The 20,167-nt window shown below is 41.5% G+C and overlaps 1 protein-coding gene across 4 annotated transcripts in view; it reads left to right on the plus strand.

Annotated features, from left to right (window-relative positions):
• NCOA2 (nuclear receptor coactivator 2) overlaps positions 1-15,149 on the plus strand; it is a 189,739-nt gene extending 174,590 nt beyond the window's left edge. For all 4 annotated transcript variants that reach the window (XM_082044207.1, XM_082044208.1, XM_082044210.1 and 1 more), the window contains 3 exons: positions 1,950-2,148; positions 7,246-7,335; positions 11,989-15,149. In XM_082044207.1, coding sequence (XP_081900333.1) covers positions 1,950-2,148; positions 7,246-7,335; positions 11,989-12,000 — 301 coding nt within the window. In that variant the 3' untranslated portion in view covers positions 12,001-15,149. The remainder of the gene's footprint in view (positions 1-1,949; positions 2,149-7,245; positions 7,336-11,988) is intronic.
• Positions 15,150-20,167: the final 5,018 nt, after the last annotated feature.

The following is a 20,167-nucleotide window of genomic DNA, read 5'->3' on the forward strand; positions in this document are numbered from 1 at the left end:
CATGTGCTCCCACACTGCTTTCCACGTGGCTGGATCAGCTGAACCAGAGCCTGTGCATTCCCTACTGTTCTGGGATTGCAGTGACTGGATATCACCTCCCACTTTAAAGGCTGGAGTGCAGCCAGGTTCAGTCCATTAGTGCTTGCACATTCTGGTGGTCAGCATATACCTGTCATTCTCCGAGAGCATTGTAGCATGCCTCATGCATGCTGTCACCTTTTCAGCTAAGGCCCATCTCCCAGTCAGTAGAGCTCCACTATCAAAATATTGTCCACATTGAATAGGTTGGGTATTGAACATTTGTCAGGCAGCAACGAGCTTCCAGATGGCAATGATCTGTGCTTTTCAGTGGAAGACAGGAAGAACTATCAGGTTGGCCTACAGCCTGTAACACTTGATGCTGGGATGCACACAGTTGTCACTAGCACAGTGCTTTTGTCATTCTGAAGTTCTCAGGCTGTTCCTACTATCCCAGCCCAGCAACACATCAACTGGTTGACGAAGATTTAATAAACCCAGAAAAACAGTATTTCTGTGATGAAGCTGACCCAAGTTCCCCTTAAAGCAACTGATTTGTCTCTCATCCTCGTCCTTGCCCATGCCTCTTCCTCACGGTCTTCCTGAAGCACCTTCAGGAGCCATAGCTACTGCTGACGTGGCTTCTGCTGGGATGGCAGCAAGGGTAGCTCGATAAGATTAATGGTTGGCTTGCTAAACTGCAGCTCGATGGACATGGAGACATGTCAAATGCATTTACACAAGCCACTGAATATTCACAATGATCTGTAGTGTACTGTTTCAGTCATCCAAATAACAACTGAAAAATGGGGTTAGGTGGCCTGAAAAGACGTGGAGTTGGAAGGAAGAGAATGGTGGGATTTTCTGAGTTTGGTCCTGTGCCCAGAGTGCTGTTGCACTCCACCAAGTCTTACAGTGCGCAGCAGTCGCATAGAAGAGTACCCAAGTGCAAGGTTGAGCGCTAACCCTGAGAGATTTCCTCAGCTGTGGGAGCAGCGCTTTGCAGGGAAGTCAGCCACTGATACGGAGGCGATTACTGTGTGCCACCTGACACGCAGCAGCCCTTCCATGGGATTTCAGTCTAGTGCAGATCCTCCGAACAGACACGTTGTCAGCAATAATTCCCTCATTGACTGTTGGATTACACTCCAAGAGTCAAAAAGACTGATATGTAAACAGTGATGTGCCTTTCGGGAAATATAAAAAAGTCTGTCATGTGACTTTCAAAATAACGAGTAGGAAGATACTATCCAGAAAGCTCTGGACATGGAATAAAATCCGGGATGAGATCTTCCACAGTTAGTCCTCCTTAAGTTGTTCTGGCCTTAAGGGAACATAAAGGGTAATTGTCTTAGACTTTATGTTGGTTCTTACAGTGCCACATTTTCAAAACCTGATGCTAAGATTTAGTAAATGAACTTCTGCACAATTGCATGTCTATATTTGTGAGCCCACTTGCCATATTTGAATGTGCAAATCTGGTATTCATATGTGCAAATAGCCTCTTTTGCAAAAAGGTGTGTTAGACCAGATCCAATACCAACTCAACAGTCCTGTGCTGTGCTAACACTGAAAGGAGAAAAAGTGGTTTTCCTTTCCTTCCAAAAATTAACTTTCCCAAACATATTTAAAATATATACAGAATCCTTTTAGACACCTAATTGGCTGTTACTGCACACACATAGCAGATTTGTACTCTGCCATAGTTTCACACGCAAAGGCATGTATTTTTGTGCACAGACGTGGGACCTTAAATGTTGAAAATCTATTCCTTAGGCATTAATGTAGCTGAAAACTAGTATTTCCTTTGAAGTTTTCATAAATGACAGTATGTACAAATTCTAGTTTAAGGTATATTAAAAAGAGAGTAGCTTCTTAGTGGCTTCAGCATTCTAAGTCTGACACATTGCTTTTTCCATTCCTTGCTGTAGCATGTTTTCACAACAGTCCCCACCACATTTTGGGCAGCAAGCAAGCACCAGCATGTACAATAATAACATGAACATCAGTGTATCCATGGCAACCAACACAAGTGGTATGAACAACATGAACCAGATGACAGGGCAGATCAGCATGACCTCAGCGACCTCTGTGCCTACATCAGGGTTGTCCTCCATGGGTCCTGAGCAGGTGAGAATTTAAGGACTTGAGATGACAGCTAGAGGATTTTCTTTGACTTTCAGTAGTTCTTCAGGTCCGCTGTGTTGGGCTTGTAACTGCTCTAAGCCATTATGTTTCTTTTACTAGTTTTCTTGAGAAATGATAATCTTAAAAAGGCTTTGTTTTTAGCTCTGCACTCAGATAACCAAGGTGACTGATGAGGTAGAGAGCACCTTTTGCATCTAAATTTCCTGTTGTGGCCTAGCACCACTGTAGCTAGCATGTGTAGTTGGTCCTGAACTCCCGTGGAAGCACGTGTGGATCTAGCTCCTGTTCTCAGCAGGTAAGTTTCCATAGCACAGTTGCAGGTCACCAGGTTCCTTGCCGATTTTCTCAGCAGGGGAGGCCAGGACTGAATGGCAGGCAGCTGTTTCCTAGAGGTAAGAGTGACAGATGCTGGCGTGGACAGTGTGGAAGATGCTACTGCCCCTGTGTTTGTAGTATCAGACAATAAGCAGTCAGCTTCAAGAACTATGAGTCTGGCACCTTCACAAGGTCCACACAAACAAGTTCTCTTAATTGACAGGTTCATATGTTTGTTCCAAAGCTGTGCTCCTGTTGTTCAACACATAGACTTGAAATTATAGCTTTTCTTAGAAATATTGGCAGAAAAGTACCTCTTGTGTCTTCAGACAGTATCTCCTGTGGTAGACAATATCATAAACCTTACTTCTGACACCATGAAGTGATAGAATCATTTCGGTTGGGAAAGACCTTTAAGATCAAGTCCAACTGTTAACCTAACACTGTCAAGTCCACCACTAACCTGTGTGCCCAGGTACCACGTCTACATGTCTTTTAAACAAGTTCAGTGATGGTGACTCAACCACTTCCCTGGGTAGCCTGTCCCAGTGCTTGATAACCTTTCCAGTGAAAAAAATATTCATAATACCCTATTTTCTAGCCTAAACTGAGTAACAGACTATTTACTTTTTTCATACTGTCTTTCAGCTTAAATAGCTATTTTATCACGTTTCTAAAAGAGCCATTCTATCAATATTCTATCAATATGTTTTGTTGTTGTTGTTTTGATGTTGTTGGATTGCTTTGGTTTGGGTTTCTCAGGCTTTTTCTTGCAAGTTCAACAAGCCGCAGCATTTCAGTCTGTTCTTGTAGGCTTTAAATTCCCTTTCCTTTTCTGCACCTGTTCCAGTTTGAATCAGTATTTCCTAAGCACCAGAGCCATGTGTGTAACACTAGTTCTTCCCCATTTTTCTTGGAATACTCTTGACAGATATAGCCCCAGATCACATTTGTCTTCTACAGCTGCCACATACTAGTGACCTGAAGTAATCTGGATACTCCCAAATGTGTCACCTTCTCTGATATTCCTAGTTGCTACACCCAGCTATAGCAGACTTTTTTTTGTTATTAGTTCCCAACAGCATACTGTTGCACATATTTAATGTAATAAAACAATAGTAAAAGCAAAAAAGAAGAGAGTGGGGATTTGAACACAACAGCCTAGTCTGATTTCTCAGCTACATAACTTTCCCCAGGAACCTGAATTGAGAAACCAGCATTACAGAAAGAGATCTGGGTTTATTTCAAAGATTTCCATGCAGACTACTGTTTCCACTAGCACAGTTGTTGCACTGCTTTTCTTCCTCTTAGACTGCAAGATCTTGTTTCAAGATAGCATGCATCTAACTTCCAGCAAGCTGAATAGGCTGAGGTTCTTTATCCATCTCAACATTTGTTTTTCAGCCCATAGTCCCTTTTGCGGGTCTGCTTTAAACCCTGTTGTTGTAACCTCCAAGTATGAACAGAGTAACCGGAGATGGTGATTTAACAGCGACTGCACCAAAGCTGGGTAGAGTCAAGTTCTTGTAATTTCTCTTTCAATCCATGGGTTGTCTTGCTCTGTTGGTGACAATGTCACACTAGAGAGCACATACTAAAACCCTTACGATGGTCCCCAAATTTTCCACAGCATGTTCTGCATAGATGAAACCTGCATTCTTTGTTCCCAAATGTATTGCCTGCCTTAAGTGCTCTGCCTCATTCTGTAACAGTAACCTGTTTTCCTCCTGATTTATCACCCCAGCACTGTGTCATCTGCAAACTCTGCAAGCAAATGTTTTATGTTTCATCTAGGTCAGAGGTGGCCAACTGGCAGCTGAGGGGCCATTTCTGGGCCACAAGACAGTACTTTTTAGTCCTCGGGAATGTTTGCTGTGCTGCTTCACATTTTCTTTGCTGAGAGTCAGGAATAAATAAAAATATTAATATTGAATTGGTTTATTTTTTTCTGTGTTCAGGGCATAGTGTTTTACGATTTGGCGTCTTTATTTAGCAGTTGACCTAGGCTGTGCTAAACTTTTTCTTGTAACTGGTGGTTTTCAAAATGACTATATTTTCTGTAATTCTGCTGACAGTTGCCATTTCATTCATTCTTTTGGCTTTTTTAACAATATCACCTACACTTTTACTTACTTATTCATTGCTTTTTTTGTTGTTCTAGAATACATAATTTTAACTTCACACATTCATCTCTTTCTAACCACAGTGAATAACAGCGGTTATGCTACGCATGTGTTCAGGCTGCTGAAAGAAAAAAAAAAAAAAAACACTTCATATGTTATTGGATGGTTTTGGAAGTAATATTTTTTTACTTGTTAGTAAAAAGCCGTGCCTGTGCTTATTTACCTGGTGAGAAGCACATATAGTACTTCTGGTACCAAACAAGTTTGTTTGGCTCTGTCTCCTGTCCCTCTTTGTGACACTATATTCTATCATACAGGCATATCCAGAGCTCAGAAAAGCTAAGTTTGGTGTTTTATCTGCTCATACTGGTGTATCTCCAGCTTCTCTTGTTTACAACCTAGGCTCCCAGCATCACCAAGCAGAAGATGAAGATTTTGCCCCAAATGTTGTGTTCCCCTGGGCTTGCTGTTTCTGATGCTTAGAGACTATTTCATGTACTTGAGGGATCAAGCCTTGTCTCATTATCGTCTTCTCCCTTATAATTACCTTAAAGCTCTCTAGGCTATTCTTACTAGTGTCTTCTAGGAGGCTGATAGCAGGAATGCTGAAATGCTGGCTGCCAGCTCTGCAGGTTCCTTCTGCCCAAAACAGCTTGCCTAGGCACAGACAAAGTCTCAACCTTCACAGTGTTGCCCTGTTCACACAACTTGCTGTCTCCTGGTAATCAATGTCACCTTGCTTGCACAGTGGACTGTTGGTATGGTTTTGCCTGTTACTTACTTTGCATCACAGATCCATGTTATTTACTGAGTTGTCAGAGGAGCAATATGAAACCTATGCAAGAGAAGAGACTTTTCAGTATATGAAATAAACCACTATTTAGACATCCACTTGGAGCAGATATTTATTAATCTGCACAGGTGCAGTACTCCCCAGACCAGGATTATCATGGCATCTATGAACTGTTATCTTGAAACAGTATTTTGGTTTTGTTCAGCATACTGGATGAAAGGAGCTCTGGAGTTCTAGAAAACTTTTCTGATTAGACACCTTGTATATAATTCTGCTTTATTAGCAGGAGGCTGTATTAATGTGCATAATTGCAAAGGAATTGTAAAACATCTTTTATCTTGTTTTAGTCAGATTTCATATCAGGTATAACACCACTTCACCTATCTTCAGAAAAGAAGCCTGTGCATTCTGATGAATGTTGATCAATGGCTGTAAACACTTTTCAAACGTGGATTGTGTTACTGAGTCAAATGCGTATAGATAAAGCTGCAAAGCTGTCTGCTTTCTTTCCAAACAAAACAGTGTTGCTCTTTTCCTTTCTGACTTAAATTTTCAGATTCGGGTTTAACAGTCTGCGCTTTTGTATTAAGAAATAGAAAGCATCACCTGAAGGCTTGCGGCACCAAACAACCAATTTCTTCAGAGCTGAAATTCATATGGCAAAGATATTTAAGTTTTTAATCTTTCCTGTTGAACTGTAGTCTTGTCTCTGGCAGTGTTTGAAATTGCCTCTTTTGGTGCTTGGATGGGACTGCATTTATCTTTGCGATGTTTTGCAAAATCGGTGAATAGCAACAGAAACAAGAGTCAGGAGGACCTGAAATGAGATTTTAGTGTGGTAAATTCAAGACAGTCTTACCCCATTGCTGCAGCAGGTTGCTGTAGCTGAAGTGAGGTGATGCAGCAGCAGAATCTCCTCTCCTTGGCAACACAAGTCTTCTAAAGGGCAGGTGACACAGAAAACATCTTTTTTCCTTCCAGCAAAATCTGGAGGGGCATATCTTTGCTATTATCACATCCGTCTAGTCTGAGGGAAGTAACAGAGAGAACCAATCCAAGAAAGACTCCCTAGGAAGAGGTTTCTCTCCCTGTAAAACTTCTAAGGAAAACTGGATTTTCTAGTATTTCAGAACTGTGCCAAAAGTTGTGTTTTGTATTTCCTACAAAGTGAGATTAATCCTTTGATTGAGAAAGCAATGCTGTAAATTTAGCAAGCTACTCTTTCCACATAACTAAGCATGACAGACCCCTTGGTTGTGCACAAACACACAGTTTCGATACTTTTCCTGTGGCTGTGTTCAGAAAACGGTTGAGACTATCCCTTTAGGAAAGCATGCAGCTGCAGGTTTTCCCATTTAATGCTATCTTTCTTCTGCTGTTTATGAGCAGAAAAATAAGTGTCATTAAAACTAGCTCAATAGTTGGTATAATTCAGCCTGCATGTTGTCTCATCAGGCTTCGAAAAAAAGTGTGGTGGTTTGCAAGCAGAAAAGTTGTGTGTTATTGAGGTTAGAAAAGTAGTTATGTGTTTCTGCTTTCAGAACTTTCGTAGCAGGCATGTCCTCTTCAAATAATACTGACCTAATTTGTGGAGCCTGCTTTGTAAAATGTGCACAAGGGTCATAGTATCAAGAATGAAATCTTTGTTGTTGACTGTGAAGCAGAATAATATGAGTCAAACACATGCTGTGCAAGAAGGGTGCTCTAGCTCTATAGTCACTTCCCCAACTGCAACATCATCTCTAAAGTGGATGTTGGTATATGCAAGTAGCATAGTGGTTTATCATTCCCAGCCCTCTTCCCAACGTATTTTTTAATTAATTCTCCTTAATATCTTGTTACCAATAGGTTAATGATCCTGCTATGAGAGGAGGCAATCTTTTTCCAAACCAGCTGCCTGGAATGGATATGATAAAGCAGGACGGAGATGCAACACGGGTAAGAAATGGCAAACATAGGCGTGCGGAGGCAGCGGCACTGTAAACACACTGTGGTCTGGAATGGATGCAGTATCTTTTTACTTACTTACAAAGTTGAAAGTCCCCAGGGTAACAGTAATTAAGCTTTTTGCAATTAATTTTTTTTAATTCCACTTTGGGTGACATCTATATTAAGTTCCTTGTTTAGATCCCACTAGCATTACCAAAGTGAATAATACAGAATACATTTACATTAACAGAATACAGTACATTATTGAATTAACACACAGTCACATTCAGCAGACTTATGTATAGTTGTATTTGCTTTTTACAGAGCAATTACATGACTCTTTGCTGATGATGGGAAAGACTTACTGTTGATTTATATTTGCACTGCTGCACGCTTAACCCACTTCATGTTTCATCCTGCCTAAGTGTTTTTTTCCACTGCTCATTGCATTATATATACTTAGGGCAAAAATCTCATGAATTATTTAATTTATTACTTTCTATACAGTGCTTCATCTGAGAAGAGTAGGAGAACTGAACTAATTTTCACACAAATTTCCAGCTGACAGGGTAATTAGCGTTTGCTTAGGTCAAAACCGATTTGTATTCCGGACGGTAACAGTACTAAAGGAAAGACATTGTGGACTTCTTGGCGTGGGACCAAGTCAATGAGGTAACGTGCCCCATCCTCAGCGGAAGGAGTTTTTATAGAAACAACCGGCATTTAACATAGGTTTGTTACAGCAAACGCGGCATTCCGAGCCCTGATGCGGCTTGCAAGTGGAGCGTGGTATTTTCCCCGCGTGACCCGAGCATCGCGGCTGTGCAGACCCCCCAAAACCTCTCCGCAGAGCGAGGCGGCCGCGCACCGACACCCGTGTCCGCCCCTGCCCCCGCTCCCCGCTCCCGCCGTGCCGGGGGCGCCACCTAGCGGCTACCGCCCGCCGCTCCCGCCCAGCGCTCCCGGTGCCGAGTTTTGGGCGGGAAGGCTTTAAAATTGGCCATTTCCTGAGCTCCGTGTGGCGACCGGGACAGACAGGTCGGGGCCGTCGTTCCCGCAGGAGTCATTTTTGTGTAACCTGCTGGAGGTCCCTCCCTTGCACCAGTGTTTCCTGTGATCTCCTTGGGTGCGGTGTTGACATCAGAAAGATGGAATTAAATAAATGAATTTCCCTCTTATGCTGAATCCAATAGCAAAATTTAACGTTTTCTACTGTTAGAGAAAAAAAATTCAATAATAGGAGAAACTAAAATAAGTTGACTGCAAGTGTAGCAAGAGTAGTGAAAATGAAGAATGTGAAAGTATTGAGGAAGAAGTAACTGTACATCCACTTTATTGTATCCCTGTGTGTGTGTGTGTGTGTGTGTGTGTGTGTGTTCAAAAGTTCCTGGAGGCCAATTCTTTTCACACCTCATGGTTCATATCAAAATACAGGTGCCTGTCTTTGCGAGTGGAGAATCTGCATAGAGAGTCTCTTCTGCAGCCATTTCTTGATCACTTTAATAAAAAGGTGCAGTATGTTCTGCTTTAGTAGAAGTTGTCAGATACTAAGGTGTTATATTGCTACTTAGCACATTCCCTAACCAGTTACATTTCATGTGCTAAGAGAAGCCAGACTGTCAGAGAACAAAATACCAGGTATCACTGAGGAAAGAAAGGGAAATTGAGGCTTATGAGGGGGAAGCTGGCTAAAGAGGAGGAAGGAGGAGATAGATTTTAAAGAATGGTTGAAGAGATAAGGAAAAGAGAGTGGATGTGACAGAAAGGGTAGGCAAGAGGGTGGAGAGAAGTCAGGGAAGAGGGTGCAGGTAGAAGGAAATGAGTGGCAGGGCTTTGGGCAGGGGATCTGTGGGGTTTCGAATTAAAGTAGTGGAGTCAGTGCCATGGCAGTGAGACAGACAGTGGCCATGCAGGAGAGCAGTTTTGTCTCACCTGGAGAAAAGTGACTCCTTAAAATCTCTTGAATTATTTTGTAAGAGTACATCAGCCTGCACTTTGTGATTTTATACTCTACTAATGTAGCTCTGACCATCAGGGAAAATGTAGATGGTTTATATGCACTATAAATACTTTTTACTGAACTTTGAACTGCAGTAGAGGTTAAGTAGGTACTATTTTCATGTGTCTGTGATATAAACTACTGCTATGTAACAAGTTTTTTTTAAAGCTCAAGCTGTGTAATTAGAAAGCTGAGGAGAGGATTAATGTGCTTCGTCCCTTGGCAGTTGTGGCTTTAACATATGAAAGCTGAGAAATTCATCTGACAAATAAGAAACTGAGAAACTCATCTGACAAATTTGAGGGTTTTTTCAATGTTTTGCAAAGTTGATCTCAACATCTGTATCGTTTAGAGGGATCAGTTCTGTTTAGACTCGAGTAACCAGGAAATAATATGCTGTTGCTGAAATCAGTACAACTATGGATGTCAGATCTCTACAGTTACTGTTTTAGTTTGTTTGCTTAATACTGTTTCACTTTAACATGTTAAGGAGCTTCTACAGCATAAGACTTGCAAGGATACTAGTGTTTAACAGAGAAGCTGTTTTGCAGTTAACCAGAGGACACAGAATTTTCTGTCTGTTTCAAGGCACCCTTCATTTGTGGAGCTGAAAATAGATGCAGCTGCAACAGTTTAATATATTATTTTGCAATTATTGGAAAAAAATTTGTATTAACTAATTTCACATGGTAAAAGCAAATTTTGAACCTGCTCCTACTTAAAAGTAAATGTCTGAAGAATACTGCTTGTAGCTGAGGTTTTTGAGGGGCATCCAGTTTAACTTACTACAGTATAGCAGTAATCTTACAGTCAATGATCTCTGGGATTTTCAGGTTACTTCTCTACTCTGAAGTTGCATACATTGGCCATGGAAGTTATTCTGAGCAGTTTTTCCCACATTCTCTATCAGTCTGGAAATAGTAATTTGACGTATTTCTTTAAAGTCCTGTTTGCTTTGGTTGCATCGAGATAAAAAGAGGTGGAGGAATGTTTTTGTAGGAGTACGCTTGTGCCTTCTTTGTCTTCTTCCCTCCTTTACATATTTTATCACCCTGCAACTCAAATATTTGTTAAATTATTTTTTTCAAGTCACTGGTATAGTGGAGGCATTTATTTAGCATCTCTGTAGAGATACTGTTTGCTAAATATCCACTCTGAAGATAAGGACATATTTGGATTTTTACTTCTGTTCCACATTTTATGGTCAAAAAACCACTAGCAGGGTCCCCAAACTGCCTCCTAACGTGTCTGGGAGAAGAGCCAAAGTTTAGCTTGTCCATATTAGTTGGGATTTTGATGGACGCAAGTGTGTTGTCTCTGCACTGTGATAAACAGAGGAAGAGCAGGAGCAGGACTCACTGTGTTGGCCTCCAGACTGTGCTTATGGCTGCTCACCCCTAAAGAGCTGCACTGGGAATAGCAGGTGTACAGAACAGAGGACGTTGCTTCCTCAAACTGACGCTGGCTTTATTTAACAATAGAGATACATTTCTAGGCCTTCTGTGATTGCAGCGGAAGGTGTGGTAAAGTCCAGACCATAGTGCAGACAGCTTCCAGAAGGCAGCCTAGCAGCATGCACGTGGTCCGGTGAGGAAGCTCCTGCTGCCCATACCGCCCTCGAGCAAACAGGGCCTTCCGTGTCCTGGCAGGAGGCTGCGAGCAAAGAGCTGCTCCACTGCCAGAGCCACAGGATACGAGTGAAAAGCAACCCCGTGGGAGAAGAAAAATGGGTTTTGGCTGGACTGACTCTCTGCCCTGACTGACCACAGCACCCCATGGGACCAGGGGTTTGCAAGGGGAGGAAGGCAGAGAGGTGCAGGCTGCAGTCACTGGAAGGGACAGTCTTAAAACAACTGTGAAAGCCACATCCTGAGGTTTTCCTAAATAAGAAAGTTCAAGCTAATCAGCTCAGCTGAAACTAGTTTGTACTATGTCTAAAGATACTGCAAAGGTACTAAGTAAGAAATAAAGAACATCTTCTTCTTTATTCCTTTTTTATGATTCTTGGAGGGGAAAGTGAATAAGGCAGTTGTTTCCTTTGAGATTGATACAGCAGTAAGACAGGGAGATTTTGCACATACCTGAAGTATGAGACTCCTCTTAAACCATATTGCTGTACCTTTAGCTGGTGTCTACAGGAGGCAGATGATCCTGAGTTGTTAAAATGTCCATGATAATTGGAATGAATTAAGGACCTAAGAGGCAGTGAAATTAAACCCCTGCTGATAAAGAATCATAGAATAGTTTGGGTTGGAAGGAACTTTCACAGCTCATCCAGTCCAACCCCCCTGCAATGAGCAGGGACATCTTCAGCTAGATCAGGTTGCAACCTGGCCTGGAATGTCTCCAGGGATGGGGCATCTACCAGCTCTCTGGGCAACCTGGGCCAGTGTTTGACCACCCTCATTGTAGAAAATTTCTTCCTCATGTCTAGCTTGGAATGAAATTGCAGGTCAGTTGTATCAGTGTACATAAAGAAAAGCCTAGCTTTATAAATTCAACTTAATTTTCAGGTTTAAAATAAATACACTAACAGATGATCAACGGTGGATGCTGCATCCAGCTGTTGTTGACCTATCCATCTTCACTGTCCCAGAAGGAGCAATTCATTTGCTTTTCTCCAATTTCTCCTTTTTTTTTTTTTTTTCTTTTTTCTTTTTCAGAAATATTGCTGACCCTGAGGATGGTTTGATTGCTCCTTTCTTCAGCTGACTGGGCTTACAGCCCCAAATCCTTACCGGTTTGAAGAGCTGTGTCTGTTTGTCGTGACCCAGCCGAGCTGCCAGCGCTGGTGGCAGCCGCTGCTGCCGCAGGACTCGGCCCCGCCTGCCCCAGGGAGCCGGGCGGTCCTGGCCCAAGAGCAGCCTCTTCTTTGACAGTCTGAAGCTCGCGGACAGACAGTTGCTCAGTCTGTTCACTGCATTCACCTTAGTGCAACTTAGATCTCTCCTGCGAAGTAAATGTTGACAGGCAGTTTTCATAAACCATGTCAGATTGAATGTATTTAAATGTATGTATTTAAGGAAAAACAACCATGCTCTCGTTCTGTTTCTGTTTAGTTCTAGACTTTGGTTTGGTTGGGTTTTGTTTTTGTTTTTTTTTTTTTTTGCTTTGTTTTCCCTGGCTTACTCAGTCTGGTGCAAAGGATTCAGTTCCGTCTGAAAACTGGTGTTTTAGACTAAGGCCTGCATTTTGGGGCGGAGAGGAGGCGTGGAGGAGGGTGTAGAAGCAACGTCTGGTGCACCTAGAGACCTCCAACGAGCACGTTCCACTGACAACAAGTCAGAGAAGATGAACCAATGTAGAAAACTACACAGACCAATTTTGAATGGGGTTAAAGTTGTAAAACAGATGAAAATTACCCTGTGAGAGGGCTGTTTATAAGGGGTGTTTTGGTTGGGTTTTGTGGTAATGTTTATAATGCAAGTCATGAATCCAAAAATACAAGTTGGTTACATTCGTTTCTGATTAAATTCCTGGCAATCAGCAGAACCTGATTTTTGTAATCTGGCCCTCCTGACATCTGTCATCTTCCTCTTCTTTCTAATAGAATTTAAAAAAAAAAAAAAAAAAAAAAAGAAAAAAAGGTTACCCCTTTATTTCCCTGGATGTGTTTCCAGCAATCTGGATGGCCAGTTACTGGGTGCTGAACAGCAAAGTTCAATGGTAATGCATGTACTGATTATGGTAGTGGCAGAATTGGTGCATAATATCAAATAGCTCAAGATACCTGCTTTAAAGCATGATAATTTATGGGTCCCATCCCCTTGACTGGAAAAATAACAGTTCCTGTAATACCTATAGCAGATATCACTACAGACTTCACCACTATCGTGTGTTTCTGATTATTTTAAAGCAGTGTGAACTACAAGGACGTTTTGTAAGGTACACACAATGCAGTTTATATGTAAACAAGCAATAATTTAAGTTGGAAACTTAAGTGTTTTACTTGTATAATTTTTGTGAGATATACATGTTGTGAAGTTGATTCCAAATGAGGTACTTCAGTATTAAATTAGATATCTTCTTAGCCGTGTGTGTCTCCTGGAAAAGTGTTTTGTAGAGGATCACAAAGCCTTGATTAGACCTAATTTGTAGGCTTGAGACTTCTCATTTTCTAAACGTTGTGATTCTGCTCATAATGTCATTTAACTAACCTATATTATATGCAGCCACTGTAGGAACCAGTTCTTGATTTTTGTATGTTTATATCCTTTCGTAACAAATCTTAGAAAAACTGTTACTAAGCAGGCCACTGTTAGGGGGCAGGGTTTTTCCTTGCCCACTGTGGTTGGAATAATCTTTTAGTAAACTGACACCAGTTTTTGAGGACTTTAAATACTAAGAAGTTGATGGTTTTGACCTCTGTTTTCTTTCCGCTGACCCCTGATCCACAAACTCTTTTTGATGTCATGTAAAATGCAATGCATTTTGTAATATCTCATCAGCCATGCCTTTTAGGAGTGAAAGGTTTATTCTGTTGCCATTTAATGTGCTTTGGTTTTCAGGTAGGAGTTCAACTAAAATAGCAGCCTTGCTATATTAAGGCTGAGGAAACTATGATAAAGATGGTTCCAAATAGGCTGTTTCTGTAGAAGGCTTTTGATGAAAGCCCAGGAAATGTACAGTTGTGTTTGTCCCTAAGGAGGGCAGCGCCACCATTCTAGAGAAACAACATTTTTCAGCTGTCACTGTTCTGTTACCAATTCAAACAGAATATTTATTCAGCTGAGCCATCCTCTTTACCTGCTGATGGGAAACCAAAATAACCATCAGCCCTGAGATCTGCAGCCTCATTCCTACAGCAAGATTTTTGTTAAACTTGCATTATATATCTGACAAAAAGTGGCTTATATAAGATATATATAAATTTGAAGGAATTAACTTCATGCACCTCAAAGCGTAAATGAGTTTTAAAATAATTTTGTTTCTATTCATTCTCTTGGTTCTTAACGGTAACCTCTTCAGATAGATTATTCTTTTTCACAGTGGACAAAATAGTTTAAATTTGTCCCATTTCACGACAGACCTGCGAACCCTTATCATCTGTAGTGATTATGATACTTCATCATCCATTGCCATTTGGAAAGGAAGGAGATTGTACCTATCACTTTGGCTCCATTTGGGTTCATTGTGACTTTAGTCATCTTCTAACTAATGAAAGAGAAAAGTGAGTGAAGGAATCTTCTGATCATATTGATCACTATGGAAACAAAAAAAAAAGCCAAATCAATTCCCTTCATTATCAGTATTTTTCATCCTGTATACAGTAAATTTGTCAGAGAAAGTACTTGGATTTTGTTTAACGGAACAATTAATCAGTGTTCTACTTACTAAATGTGAAAGGCGCATAATGTGAAAAATAAGCATATATACATGGTCATGCGACCCGTTAAGTGTTCATGTAATGTGGTAAGTTTAAAAAGTGAAGTGAGCTGTTTTGCTACAATGAATTAATTTGTACTCGATCTTTAAAATATTGTCCCACACCGGTATCCCTTTGGGCCTGTATTAATTAAAAGCAATGTTTTTGCAGTTTATACAATACATTTTTTAATCTTTGTTTAAAAGTGGAATTCATATGAGCTTAACAGATGAAATGGGTGGCACAGCTCCACTTGCAGAACCCAAAGATACACAATCAGTTTTGAAATGCAACTTAAGCCATTAATTGTTGGTGTGAATTTAAAAGTTTTCTAGTATTTGTATGGTAGTATGCTGCCTAAGAGCAAAAGCATTCTCTGCACAGAAGAAAATTTACTGTAGTGGCTTTGATTTTAATTAGAATTTTCTCCCTGGTGTTTCTTTGTAGACTAAAACAAAACCTTTTAAGTTTCTTACTACAGGTAAAAGCTATGTGCAAGAACCTCAAAATGCTAAAATCTAGCATAATGCCTTAGATCTGTTTTTAAGTCTTGTATATTCCTACATAGCTGTCTGATGTATTATATTTGTATAGTGAATTGTGTACAATTTTGGAATAAGTGCGTCATCACTTAATCTTTATGTTGTTCAATAGAGATGATGGACACATTTCTTCAAGCATTTACTGTCATTCAGTTTTTTCCCTTTATGTCATTTGTGGGTTTTATTTGTACAGTTCATCATGAAATTGCATCTGAGATGTGTGTATATGAAAAGATTATACAAGGGTAAAATTAAGCAATATATAAACTATGGTTCTTCAGGAGAAAGCTTACAGTGTTTCAGGTTGTGATTTATTTTCAAAACGGAGTTGACTCTGAACATCACTTTGTTCACCTGCATTGATGTTTGTATTTCTAGTGTGAGCAGTTTATGCAAAGGTAGATATATTCAGAGAAATTTTAAATACATTTATGCAAGTTAATATTGCTTTGCTGATGCTATTTGCTTATTTGATGTTAAATAATGCTATTGTAAATAAAGAATTCTGTTGTTATTGCATCATTTAATAAATTTTAATGCCTTCGGGTTTTACATGGCTTTAGAGATTTCAACGTGTTTCTGTTGTGTCTTCATTTATTCACAGAAGGGTATAAGATCTGGTACTAAAGCATTAGAGGGTAGATAAATCAGCAGGTTTTAAAAAGACAGCAGGCTTTCCATGTTGAAGCTGCTTATATATTCCAGCTAGTTGTTGCTCTCAAATCCTTTTATCTTTATAGTGCTATATTAATGGAGACATATTTATTGCATAGCTTAATGTGAAAACAGTTCACTATGAGTACTTTTTATATCGCGATCAGGACAAAATAGATATCTTCCATGATGGTTTCAGCAGAGGCGCAGACCCTGAATGGTGCAAAGTGGAGTAGAGTTAAGGGCTGGTTCTCCTTGCTGTGCCAAGTGTTTTCATTTAAAACACCTTGAAATGTTTGCTTGGTCAATTTAAAACAAACAAACATAAAAGCAGCTACCACAATGTTTTTTTATCAGAATCATCTGCTGCTCCCTCTGGGAAAAGAATGAGGGAGAAAAGCTATTTATGTTAAAAATTTTAGAAGAGTACTCCAAAGAGGATTTATTTAAGACTTCCAAATACTCTTACCCTTTCACCATTTCTAGCAAAACAACAAGGCTTCTCCTGCAGTTCTCTTGGCTTCAGCAGAATGATGGTGATCGTTGGATATAAGGATAATACAGCCCCATTAAGGAAAGCAAGGAAGGGAGAATGTTTCTTCCCAATGCAAGTTCAGAAAAAAGTAGAGAAAACATCTGAGTATAGTATAAGGAAAAATGTTTCCTATTGGAACCTTGCCTTTAGGCACAAGTATTCCTTTATTATTTATTAATATTAAAAATTAAAAGTCTTGACAACTGGTTTAGCTAAGACTCCTGGTGTCAACCTAAAAATGATGAGCTAATGATGACCTGACTTTAGGAAAGAAAAGTGCTGCCTTTAGCTTTCTGGATCAGGCTTTGTTGACAGAGACCACTCACAGGGATGCCCAGAGGCTTTGAATTATTCCCCAGCTTTGTTGCTCCCTGTATATCCCCATTCTCCATGTGTTGTGCACAGTACGAGAGGAGGGCTGCATGTCACGCTGTGCTTGGGGTCAGGCTATGGCAAGGGAAGAGATCAGCTGGGGGGATCTGCCCTCTGCCTTGGCCTCTTGGGCTCCGACGAGTGGAAGTAGAGATGCTAAGCACAGCCTGAGTGAGCCTCTTGACCAAATTCTCCCTATCTCCTGAAAGAAAAGTTGTGGTGAAACCTTCACAATAAATGAATTCTTGTGCTGAAGAAAGCGGAACCCCGAGCAGCCTTGGGTGGTTCTGTGGCCTTGGGTATGTAACAGGTACATACAACTTGTGTCCTTGTGTCTGTCTGTGCTACAGTGTTTCTAGGTGCATGTACACTGTCTCTACAGGGACACAGTCCACATCAGCAGAGCAGCTCTGCTGCTCCTTGTCCTTTCTTATAGCCACAGCAATAAACCGCTTCTGCTCTGACCTGATTTAAATTGCAGTTAGGGTTATTTCCACAACAGCATCTGCTGCCATGACTGGGATTTACATGTCCTGCTTCGCTCGGGAGGACCATCAGCTGCTCCCTGCCAAATCCCTGGTGCTATTTGAAAATCCCTGCTGGGACTTCGGCTGATGGTCATCGGTAGGCTCCTGTGGCATGTGGGGATGGCTCAGTCCCAGGTTTTAATGCAGGTTGTTCACTAAAAGTTCCCACTCTTTAGCCGGCTAAAAGAGGGAAGAAAGATCACAAACTGATCAAGTCCTTCGGAGAGGGAGGTCAGGAAACATCCAGGTTGGAGTTACAGTGTGAATGAACCTGTATGAATGGTGGTGCTTGAGAGCTGGGTGTTGAAGGCTGTGTCACTTAGGGACAGACTCTTGGGACATCTCTCAGCTGCAAAAGAAATTGCCCAAGCAGTTAAAGACTTAGGTGGTGTGACCAGCTCCATTAACCCTTCCCTGTCTCTGTTTCAAATCTGAGCTGCCTTTGGTACCACTGCTCATGACCCCAACCTTGGCCAGCATGGTAGGCTCATTCTAGATGTTGTCACCTGGAGAGACCCCTCACATGTTTTGTTTCCTTCTCTTTAGTCTCTGGTTCTGGATTGTTGCCTTGGGGGTGAAAAATATACAGGTGATTGTTTTGAGGGGATTAAGTCTTCTTGGGGATGCCTGAACCTCTTCTCCTACCCATTTGCCACAGGTAGGTCTCAGCTTTGCACTCCAGACAACACAGGCTCCCTCTGACTTGACTTTGTTTCCCCCAAAAGAGTGAAAATGGGACCCAGTCAGAGGAAGGTCCACTGCCGCCAAAGGCAGCTCCAGCTTGTTTTGTGCACACACTGTCCTCTCCGAAAGCCCAGCAGTGTCAGTGTCCTCTGCGGGTATCTTGTGTCTGTGTGTGTCTCTGGGATTTGTGCTCAGCTTTGCTACTGGGTGAACCTGCAAACAGGAAAGAGGTGGCCACATCCCCCAGCCTGGGCACGAACCCCAGGTCCCTGGGGGCTGAGCTCCAGCAGCCAGGCAGGAGGGTCCTGGGCTGGGGCTGCTGGAAGAGGCGCATCCCTTAGTCGTTTTGTAGCCAGCAGGATCTGGATGAGCTGTAAGTATTCCTGAGATTAAATGTATATAATCCTTATTTGATGGGACACCAATCTGACGTTAATATGCCTTTAGTGTTAAGTTTATAAGCCAACTTCTAGAGCATTATGAGGGCACCCAAACAGGACCAGTGCTATTACAGCCAATCCTGAGGTTAATTGGAACAAGTGGATTGGAAAATAGATGTTTATAGAACAATAAGAGTTGTAAATGGCTGAAGCTAAAGGCCTAGTGATCCAAATTTGTAGTGTGGGGGATGAAACAAGAGGTCTACCAGAGTATGAACAAGACCTCCTGTAAGTAACAGATCACTTCCAACCATGAACTAGATAAATGGTGTTTGCTATAAAGGAGGAGGGAAACTGAGAGAATCAGGCTAAGGCTGAGCTCTCTACAATTTGAATTTACAAAGTTGGGAAAAATTGGGTACAAAAGGAAATGCACAGTTGCAAAGGAACAGCCTGAGCTTACAGAGATTTAAACCTGATAAAGCCGAGTAGCAGAACCGAGTAGTACAGGGGAAATCAGTGAATTATGGGGGAAAAGTGTCATCTAACTCTGCAAATAATGTAGCTAGAGGAAATGTGAACCTCCTGTGGCTCCTGCCATTAGGCAAATGCGTACCATCCTGTTTGTGCACAAGAGGTGGTTGGGCAGGACAACCCAGGGTCAACCAGTATGACTGTCAGCAGCACAAGAGGTCCATGTGTCTAAGGATGCTTGGATAACTCCCTGGTCCAATAGATACGTGGGTTTTTTACTTCCTCCTCCCCTGAGGAGCTAGAACCCTTCTGGGGATCATTAAAAGATTCTAGCTTTAAGAACAGCATTTTGGGCACAGGGGACAGGCCAGGTGACAGCTTCAATGCCAACCAACACGGTGTTCCCCCCACCTCACTGAGCAGCAGCACTCACTGGTGAAGGGGGGTCTGTGCAGGGCTGAGATAACATTCAGACCCTCTGGAGAGAGAGACAGGGATCAGGCTTATTCACTAGGGCTGCAGGAACTTTGCTTTAAATACTTCAGTTCATACTGAATACACTAAACTACTCAGCCACCACTCACTGAAGTATTTAAAAATGAAGAAGGTGGGAAAACTGAGACAACCCCCATCCCCATACAGCTGCTGAGGAGGTGGAGTTGCTCCAGCTCCTCTGATGCACCCAGGGATTTGTCCCTAGGGATGTTCCTGAGAAGATAGTGCAGGAGAGGTGGAGAAACTCTCCTATTGCTCTCAGCAATGTCTCTCCCACCCCAGTTTCAGGCTATAGTTCACTTTGTCACTTCACGTGAATTGTACTACAGCTACTCAGGAAGCTGGAATGACCCACAGTGAACCTGATCAGAGTAATTTACTTAGCTCCCTGCAAACTGCAGGGCAAGAGGCTTCGAGAGACAAGAAGAAGAACAGATATTCCTGCTCTTGTTCATGTGCCCACTCAGTGGCCCACCCCAGCAAAGCAGGATTGTGACTGTATAACAGGATTTGTTGGCTCCAAATTTTAATTAGCTCGCTACAACTTTTTCTTGCATGCATATATATTCTTAAGTTGTGTATTCTCAATCTATTTGGAATAGAATGAAAGCAACAGATTGCTTTAGTGAGGTCACTGAGCTAATGATGACATCATTAAAATGCTGCTATATCTAAAGATATGGCTAATGCTGGAAAAAGAAAGTTGAAGCACTTTGGTGTGTGATTTCCCTTTTCTTAGTAGTCCACCTTAGCAGAGGCTGTTACTCTACTGCTCCCTGTCCTCTCCTATAGCCACAGCAACAAACTGCTTCTG

Source organism: Streptopelia decaocto (assembly GCF_964273445.1).
Source record: "Streptopelia decaocto genome assembly, chromosome: 2".
Classification (NCBI taxonomy): domain Eukaryota; kingdom Metazoa; phylum Chordata; class Aves; order Columbiformes; family Columbidae; genus Streptopelia; species Streptopelia decaocto.